Source organism: Macrobrachium nipponense, chromosome 30 (assembly GCF_015104395.2).
Source record: "Macrobrachium nipponense isolate FS-2020 chromosome 30, ASM1510439v2, whole genome shotgun sequence".
Lineage (NCBI taxonomy): Eukaryota > Metazoa > Arthropoda > Malacostraca > Decapoda > Palaemonidae > Macrobrachium > Macrobrachium nipponense.
In genome coordinates, this window is record NC_087218.1 from 40219197 (window position 1) to 40229376 (window position 10180).

Genomic DNA, 10180 nt, shown 5'->3' on the forward strand with positions numbered 1-10180 from the left:
CCTTTATTTGACAAACTATATTTCATATGAATACACCAAAGTATGCCATATTATACACGAAGGTGATAATAAATTGCAAACAATTTTGCCAACTATATCTCACGCCTTTATTCCTAAAACAAAGAAAGAAAGAAAAAGGATACATAAGCTTATCCTATATCAATGACAGTCACGCCATGTTAATAGTCCTCAAATGGAAGTTTTTGAAAAAAAATTCATTATGGTACCCTACTGGTACTGAAAAAGAGTCCATTATTCTCAAAGTCTCCATTTGCTTTCGAGAAAAAGCAACGCTTCACCCACTGGTTATCTGATAGCGAGAAACTACCCAAGATGAACGAAATTTCCCACTAACGATGGCACTGGCATCGTCTGGCACCCCAGCAGGAGGAGTAGGAGGAGGAAGGGTGCCATATGGGATTCTACTTATGGAAGACGATGCCGACGATGGAGGAGAGGTACTCTAAGGTGCCGCCCCGCGAAGCTCTGTCAGACCGATGGCTTACTCAAACAACAAACGGCATAGAAAAAACACAAAAGACAGGACAGACCACAGACCTACATATAACCTCAACGTTAGGGTCTAACTATTTCAGACCACCCAGTGAACAACGACCTAAATTCTAAATAATAACATGTAAAGCTAATTATCGTGTGACTTCAGAGGTACGAATATTCCGAAATCCTTGGCATTCATAACGCATTTAAACATATCAAACAACAAAAGAAGAAAAGAATTTTCAGTTGCTCGTAATAACAAACTATATACCATAAAGAGGGCAACTAAAAGGGAGCTTATACATTTCCATTTCCATGTTTATTTTACAAGCACATCCTATCGATTCACTACACAAAAGATATGGACAGTAATACTGCATTAACTACAATCACTACTGAATAACAAGTAATAGTATAAAAAAAAAAAAAAATCCAATATCAAAAGAGGGCACGGAGGACATGACCCTCCGCTGACAAAAATTAAACAATAAAATGAAATGTTTTTTCCCGACGAGGGGAAGTAATTCTATATCGCTGAAATAACATCTAAACAAGGACGCCCTTGCAACAGGAGACACACACCACATCCCGCTGATAAAGATCGTGTTTCCACGTTTCAAAGTTACTTCTCTCTCTCTCCTCTCCTTCTCCCCTTCTCCTCTCTCTCTCTCTCTCTCTCTCTCCTAAACCGGCGGACCAAGCCCTAACCCCCGGCCCAGCCCTGAACTATCAAAAATACTGCGTTTCAGTATTTTAAGAGTAGGGTTTCATCAGCGTTTTAAAGGTTTAGTTTTTTTCCTCACTGGTTTGAAACTTGTTAACTTACCAAAGTTGCTCGACAAAAACACAGTCGCTTACGTTCCAACTTAAAGGGATTAGTTTTTTTAAGCAAATCAATGGACCCTGCATCAGTACACAGTGAAAAAACAACTTTGTTTACCATTATTTTTATTATCATCATATATTTCTGTCTTGGTTCCAAACCAAACAACCTTCATCATTATTATCATTAATGTTATTATTTTATTATTATCATTATTATTATTTAGAAGATGAACCTTATTCATATGGAACAAGCCCACAGGGGATATTGACTTGAAGAAATTCAAGATCCCGAAGAATATGGTGTTCATTTAAAAGAAGTAACTGAAAGTAATGGAAAACTACATAGCAAAGAGATAATCTATTACAAATTAAACATCCACAATTTACAACTAACCCACTTTTACAACACTACGCCTCAATTCTATAACCCTACCCGACCGACTTCCCTGTACAACTTATCCAAACACCACCTCCCCATAAAATCGGCACAAAACCCGAAATAAAAGATACATATTCACAAACTGAACCATAAAAGTAGACGCCGAACAATCCTGCCATCTATACATTGTCACACGATATACCAATACACGACGAGCCGTTGTTATAGGATAGTTTTATTGCTGCATAATTCATGCCCTCGGCTTGCACGTACGTGAGTGGATCACACCACAAAAGAAAAACTTCACAAGAATATTACATCATTTAGAATTACCCTACCAATGTACAAATAATCAAATGTTAAGGTTCCGTGGGATACATATAGAAAGAGAGAGAGAGAGAGAGAGAGAGAGGAGAGAGAGAGAGAGAGAGAATCTCATGAATGGTCTACCCAAGAAGATTAACTCGTCAAGACCCTCCGAGTCTTGATGATATACGTTTAAGAGAAGCAATGAAAATTACGTCTTGTGTTTGTCTCTCGTTCTCTACCCGGGTTCCCCCCCCCCCTCCCCTGCCCCAACCCCCAAAACACCACTAACTGTGAACCATAACAATCGTCATACAAAATGCAGCTAGTTAATAGCTTACATAACACACACAACAACACACACACAAACACACACACACACACACACAAAATATAGATATACATTATCTATAGATAAAAAATATACCCAACACACAAAATATATATATGTGTGTGTGTGTGTGTGTGTGTGTGTGTGTGTGTGAATGCCCAAGGACCACACAGCCCACAATATATCAACGGGATCTTTTACCCCGTCTACATTTTTGCTTTTCATAACGCATTCTGAGCTTCGGCGCTTCCACGCGAATCGGAAAACACTTCTGCAAATGCGTGTAATTAAAATCATTTTTTTCATAGGCGTCCTCAATTTTACGCATTTATTTATAAAGCGAGTTTTTAGGCTTATAATTAGCTCAGCTTTTATGACGCTTCTTCCGTTCTAAGTTTCTTTTTCCATAACTTCTTTGCTACCAGCTCTTCATTACCACCAGTTGGTTTTTCGTTGGAGGCTTTCGTTAATTGAAGTTAATTAAATTAGAAAAACATTAATTTTAGTTTTTCGTTGGAGGATTTCGTTAATTAAAGTTAATCAGATGAGAAAATATTAATTTTAATGGCCCCTTTACCATAATCCTATTTGGTTTTTTGGTAACCAGAGGAACAAGAATGAGTGGAGTCTGGACGTGTTACAGTAATCAACGCTCATCATACGACCCAATTTCCTTACCGCAAAAATGATGCAAATGTTGGACCAGGTGTTCAGACGTAAGAATTAGACAAATTTGCGCTATAATAACGATGAGGTACCAGAAAAATGGAGCAAACAAAAATTGCCCCGATTATTATTATTATTATATTATTACTATTCAATCATCTCCTTCCGTCATAATTTGAACATGAATTGGAACAGCGCGGACTCTCTCTCTCTCTCTCTCTCTCTCTCTCTCTCTCTCTCTCTCATAAAGGAGACTTATCACCGCAAATGCAGCATCCCTAAACCCCCTTCAACACTACATTCACCAACACTTACACCTCCTTTCCCACCCCACCTCCCCCAACACCGAAATATCCTTTCCTTCCCTTAAAACACCCTTTCCCACTAGCAGCGGCGGCGGTGGTGGAGGTAGTGGGTAGAGGAGGAGGAGGAGGAGGAGGAGGAGGGTCACCCCTTGTCCCCTTAAAACACAAAGGGAGGTGCTCGTGACCATGGGGCCCCCCATTAACGTCTCAGTATTGAAAGTTACATGTCACGAATTGCAGGAAGGTCTCGCCTCGCCCCGTGCACGGACCAGACCTGGTTCGTGCCTGCTCCTCTCTCGGCCCCCCTCCCCAAACCCCTCCCCAGGAACCTCCTCCTCCCCCTCCTCCCGTGGTGACGGCAATTATATATTTCTCAAGTGATTTAACTCCGATAAATATATGGTGTGTGAGGAGAAGAGAGAGAGAGAGAGAGAGAGAGAGAGAGAGAGAGAGAGAGAGAGAGAGAGAGAGAGAGAGAGGTGGAGGAGGATATTTCCCATCTCTGTGATTTACGGAAACGATACAAACGGAAATAACCGGACGCTTTGGTGCAATTGAAAAGTTACAGAAAAAAAGGAATAACAATAAAAAACGCGATACGAAAGAACAATAAAATAGCGACAATATAAAATAATTGGAAATTAAAAGCAGGGGGGAATGTAAATAACAATAACGATTCATAACAGAAAGAAATATAGACAAAACGCCAAAAGGACTCACCGGTAAAATGACATTAATTTTAATAACAATGGGGTAACAATCAACTTCGAGGGCCCGTAATTGCAAGCACTGTTTATGATACAAAACATCTTCATCTTTTCTGCTACCGAATATAGTAATCACTGAAGGCTAAACATCGACCTCTTCAGATGTTAAGAAGCTCAAAGTACCTGACCTTTCAATCAAACGGTCTTCAGTTACAAATGAGGATATAAGACAAACACACACATTTAACCCCTACCTACTATCATGATTTATTCAACAAGAAAGTCTGGACTTGCCGAAAAAAAAAAACAGCATCAATATATACAAGAAAGAAATATGTAATTGAATGATAAAAATAGTACTGACCTTACAATCAACATGTATTATTCCCAAATGAATATAATACATAATCAAAATGTATTATTTCCAAATGAATATATATAATGCACACATATACATTTAAACCCATATCTCTCATATTTCATTAAACCAGACAGTCTAGACTTGGAAAAAAACATGGATACATAACTAGAAAACAAAGATAAAAAGGTTATTTTTTGCTACAGCTTACAATAACAAAAAAATTACATAAATATTGCCCACCATAGCATCATTGTGCCGATGGCACTTGATCATGCAATCCGCTGGACTTCAATAGACTGTGTCTCCTGTTTTTTATTTCTCTCCGTATACTTTCCATGTCAAAGGTCACGGACATCACCTGGGAGAGACGCCAGACAAAATAACCGCTGCGTGACTGTGTGCGCGCGACATAAGATCGCATTATCATCATCATCATTGTTCTTATTACTATCATCACTGTCGTAGTCTGATCACTTTAGGCAATGCCTCATAACTACTAGTATCACTGTAGCTATTATTATTATTATTATTATTATTATTACTTCAAAATAGTAGTACTATGAGTGTGTGGAGGAAGAGGTCGAGACACTTGAGACGTTCCGTACCGTCCTGAAACTTCACTGAAAGTACCTTCGTCTGTCTGATTGCATAATAGGACAGCTAATAAAGGCTAGCCCCGAGTTGGACGACGGGAAGTCTGAACGTGGAATGTTTTATACGTAGATTACTGATGATACGAACGGGAAAAATAATAGGATACGAACCGCTGACCTAGGCAACATGATATCTATTACACACCTACTAGGCAGTTTCAGGTCAACGATTCAAATTAGCATCACTATGCTGTGACCGGAGGTAATGAGCCAAAAGCCGCAATAATGTATATGAAACTGTATTTTTCTTGTTTTTTAACTATTTTGTATTTTGAAAAAATACAGTATCCTGTACACTATTGTGGCTTAAAATAAGTAATAATAATAGTAATAATAATAACTGACAGGCAGTCTCAATGTAAACAAAGATATATAATTTGTTTACAACTGAGACATTATTATTGTTATTATTATCATCATTTATTTAAAGCCACAATAATGTATAAGATACTGTAATTATCCAAAATACAAAATGGTTAAAAACAAGAAAAATACAGTATCATGTACATTATTGCGGCTTTTGGCTCATTATCTTCCTGTCACCGCATAGTGATGCACCATAGAAAATTATTATTATTATTATTATTATTATTATTATTATTATTATTATTAATCGTGGCAGACACTTTGGTCAATGTCGTTCTGGGAACACATCCCCATTTTATGAGATAAAGCATACCAGTCAAAATTATTATTACTAATTGGCACTAGCTATCATTAATATAAGGGACGAAACTATCAAGGGACGGAACTATCATTAGCGTTACAAGAACATTATTCAAGCAAACCAAAACCATTCCTCGTACAACCGCAAAACCTGGGTAATTAATCCAATATTTTTTCTCACCGAGTTCCCCCGGAATATCTGAAAATCATAATTGATGAAGGTGCAATGCATACGATTACCATTGTGAAGTACAAAAATGTTATGCACGAGAGAGAGAGAGAGAGAGAGAGAGAGAGAGAGAGAGAGAGAGAGAGAGAGAGAGAGAGAGAGAGTGCAGTAAATATATCAAAACTAAATTTCACTTTTGACTTATCTCCCCAAAATTATATACATGTATTTCTCAGCTGAAGCCACTAGGACAAGTATCGTACAGGTTCTGGGAATGAGCTTAACTGGAATGTGAACGCACCTGAGAATTTCAAATAACTGAATACTAATAAAGTGAGAATATACTGGTCTATATATTGGAGGAAACATTTGTAAAGTTGGAATATATTGGCTAATTTGTATTAGGACCTGAGATAATACTTAGAAATAGAAAATATGTTGGTCAGTTTACTTAAAAAGTGAAAATATATTGTTCAATTTATTCTTAAAATTGAGCTAATACTTATAAAGTGATAATATACTGGACATCTTAATATAAAAGTAAGCTAATACTTATAAAGTGAAAATATATTGGACAACTTATGCTAAAACCTGAACTAATGCTTATGACAAAGTGAAGATATTTAGGCAGTAGTGCTTATAAGGCTAAAATATATTATCCTCAGCTAATACGTTAAAGGGAAATTATATTATCAACAGCCCACTTATAAACCATTGTAAATTAGGGACTTATTTGACTTAACAAGACTTAGCAATATAAAATATAATCATACTTATTGAAACGATAACAAGTATTTGAAAAACATTTCTATGTCAAAGGTCACCAGTATCTAAAGTATACTCCAGTCTTAATAAAATACGGCAGGAACTGAGCAGGCAAAATATCAAAATTAATATTCCTGTACAAAAGTATTTTATCAATAATAAATTTGTATTCTAATTATCTTTCTTACTTATGACCTGAATCGAATATCTATTGTCAGCTTTTTTGTACTTACACCGAAAAATAACTATATATATATGTGAGTATATATATATATAGTATATATATATATATATATATATATATATAGTGTATATATATATATATGTGTAGTATAAAATATGTATATGTAGTGTGTGTGTGTGTGTGTGTGTGTGTGTCGTTGTGTGAAGATTGGATTCCCCGAAGACAGGATCGGCTCCAGTGGAGCCGGGAATGACTCCAGAATTTCAGAGGAATCCAAGGACTTCACGTGTCTTTTTTGAAAAGTAATGATAAGGAACAGAGAGTTGGTTTGTAACGAACTAAGATGTTTCTAAGTTTGATTACAGTTGTGCTTGCACAGTGCTTTGGCGCCATGCTTCAAGTCCCCCACGTGATTACATTGTTTGCCATTATTGTTATGCTATTCACTGGAGTATTTATGCTTCGTGGATTTAGCATTGAAATGGTTAAGTTCTTTGTCGATTTCATGGCCTCCGACAGCTCTGCCTGTCTTGATGAGGCTGGAAATCAGGAGGACGAAACTGATCACTTTGGATTTGAAGAAGACCTAGTTTCGGGTAATGAATTAGTTTACGAACGTTCCAGTAATGAAGTAGGCGACCATCTGGATAGTGAAGAAGAATCCAGGAATTTGGATGCAAGTCGAAAGTTCGAGGAAATAATCAAGAAAAATGAAAATGTTTTCTTGAGGTTTGAGAAAGAAAGATTAGAAAAGGATCGGCTGATCGACGAATTACTCAAAAAGGTTGAGGACCTGACCGTAGCAGGACTGTGGATGGAAGAACACATCAGAGTCCTCGAACGCCTGAACAAAGAAAAGGAAAGAAACATCTCTTCAATGTCCGAAGAGATGCAGAAGCTCAGAAACGAAATGGCTGAAAAGGCGAAGGATACACAAGTCCAAAAAATGGAAAACGAAGAGAGAGACGAGATGCTAATCATTTTGAATAACACGGTCGCAGTTCTCGAGATGGAGAAGGACACTTTGCATCGAGAGCTACAGCAAAACGATAATAGCCGAAATGAAATGCAAATGAAAATGAACAAGCTGAATCAGGACCTGGAAGGACTTCGAAAAGAGAATGGAAGGAAAGAGAAGAACATAGAAAAGCTGAAGAGGGAGAACGAGAACAAGACCTTGGAGATCAGAGGTTTAGAGGATGAGTTACACGTCCTCACCATTCAGACACAGATGGCCCAGGAAAATTTGAGAGAGCTCGACAATTGTAAAAAAGAATTAGCTGAGAAAAACGAGGAACTGGAAAAACTGACAGAACAGAACTTGCAAAGAGACAGAGAGATCCTCCGACTGGAAAATGAGTGCACCCAGAAACACTTGGAAATCACAGGTTTGCTGCAAGAATCTAAAACTGTTGTAGCTGAACAACCGACGGCAAATGGAAAGGTGAATCACCTGATTAGAAGGAAAGTTAAACTTGAATTTGAAAAGATTGAAGCATTATTGGAACTCTTAAGACGCCAAGAAGAGATCTTGGCGCAGGATACGAAGATTAGCTGCTTGGAAACGGTCAAAATTCTTAAAGGACCAAAGGGTTGTAAAGAAAAGGAAGTTTGCACAAGAGAGAAGACGATAAGGAAATCTGAAGACAAGAAGGCTTCGGATAAAACTCAATGTCTGAGGAAGCCCCAGATAAACTGCAGAGCCCTCTACCGACGAATGGACAGCATCGAGGAAGAACTTCGCCAAATCAAAGGATTGCAACGACCTTCAGCTGGCACCAAGAGGCACTCAAAGGTCCTGCCTAAAACTCCATCGATTGAGAAGCCTCTAAACAGAGATGCATTGCACCAGAAGATGGGGCTGGTATCTGCAGCCAACCTCCAACGACTGGAGCAAGAAGCTAAAATGGTCCGAGAGCTCTACAAGATAAACGCCGTCACGTAAAGGGTGCAAGTAAAGGAACCTCTGCATTCCTAGGAGAACTGTGGTTTACTTGAAGAGGATAGAAGGCAGGAAATCTCAATATCTTTAGTGTGGAAATCCTTCCTGAATATGGTTGTGGAAGCAGCTCTGAGCCATCGAGAGAATACAGCGGATTGTGGCCTGGCGGTAAGTGCCCGAAGACTGGATTGTTGTGCACCCCTTGTCCAACACTGGACTGTGGTGCATCCCCTCTCTCTCCTGCCACATAATACCCTTGGAATAGGGTATCAAAGCCCAATCACATATGGGTAGTAGGCAACCACTGGCGCGGCGTAAGAATCCGTAAGTTTCATGCCTACAACTTCATATGTGAATTGGACTTATGCATTGCAAATTGCATCCCATTTTTTGCATATGCTACTGTGGTTCAACCATCGGCGCGGCGCCGGCCGCCCGGCCGTAAAAACCCGTAAGTTCAATGCCTTTTATATATGCAAAATATGGGCTATGCAATGCATAATGGATCAAATACTAGCATATACTGCAGAGGCAACCTCTGGCGCGGCGTAAAAACCCGTAAGTTTCATGCCTATTACATATGCAGTGTTTGATCCCAGTGTGGCAGGGCACTAAGACATAGAAGGGCATCGTCAGGAGTCGCTGTATTTCGATTTCGAGAACAGGAGGACGCTGAAGTTTGTGTTGGAAATCCTTCCTGGATATGATTGTGGAAGCAGCTCTGCGTGATCTTAAGACTACAGTGGAGTGTGGCCTGGCGATAAGTACCTAAAGCCTGGATTGTTGTGCACCCCTTGTCCAACACTGGACTGTGGTGCATCCCCTCTCTCTCCTGCCACATAATACCCTTGGAATAGGGTATCAAAGCCCAATCACATATGGGTAGTAGGCAACCACTGGCGCGGCGTAAGAACCCGTAAGTTTCATGCCTACAACTTCATATGTGAATTGGATTATGCATTGCAAATTGCATCCCATTTTTTGCATATACTACTGTGGCAACCTCTGGCGCGGCGTAAAAACCCGTAAGTTCAATGCCTTTTATATATACAAAATATGGGCTATGCAATGCATAATGGATCAAACACTAGCATATTCTGCTGAGGCAACCTCTGGCGCGGCGTAAAAACCCGTAAGTTTCATGCCTTTTACATATGCAGTGTTTGATCCAAGTGTGGCACTAAGACATCAAAGGGCATCATCAGGAGTCGCTGTATTTCGACGTCGTCTGATTAGGAGATTGTAAGCTTCCTAGTCTATAACGAAGGGTTTCCAACAGTCAGCAGAGAAATGGCTGGATATTGGACTCCGTAGGAACCACCTGTTTTCTAGTATCAATTGCAGAGGAATAATCCGGAGGCGTTACAAGATATAGGGTCATCAAACTGAGGATTTCAGCTATCTTGGCTAGCTAAGAGAGCTG

General features: G+C 39.0%; 1 protein-coding gene across 1 annotated transcript; it reads left to right on the forward strand.

The window, feature by feature from the left end:
* The first annotated feature begins 356 nt into the window (after positions 1 to 356).
* Positions 357 to 8760, forward strand: LOC135202120 (centrosomal protein of 135 kDa-like). Its single transcript, XM_064231369.1, has 2 exons — positions 357 to 458; positions 7195 to 8760. The coding sequence occupies exons 1-2, from the start codon at positions 357 to 359 to the stop codon at positions 8758 to 8760; spliced, it is 1668 nt and encodes a 555-aa protein (XP_064087439.1).
* Positions 8761 to 10180: the final 1420 nt, after the last annotated feature.

What these genes read in the sequence shown, in the direction of transcription:
- LOC135202120 (XM_064231369.1), top strand. Translation starts at nt 357, where the DNA reads ATGGCACTGGCATCGTCTGGCACCCCAGCAGGAGGAGTAGGAGGAGGA. An exon ending in ATGCCGACGATGGAGGAGAG is followed by an intron (nt 459 to 7,194) that starts GTACTCTAAGGT and finishes GTGCTTGCACAG; the next exon opens with TGCTTTGGCGCCATGCTTCA.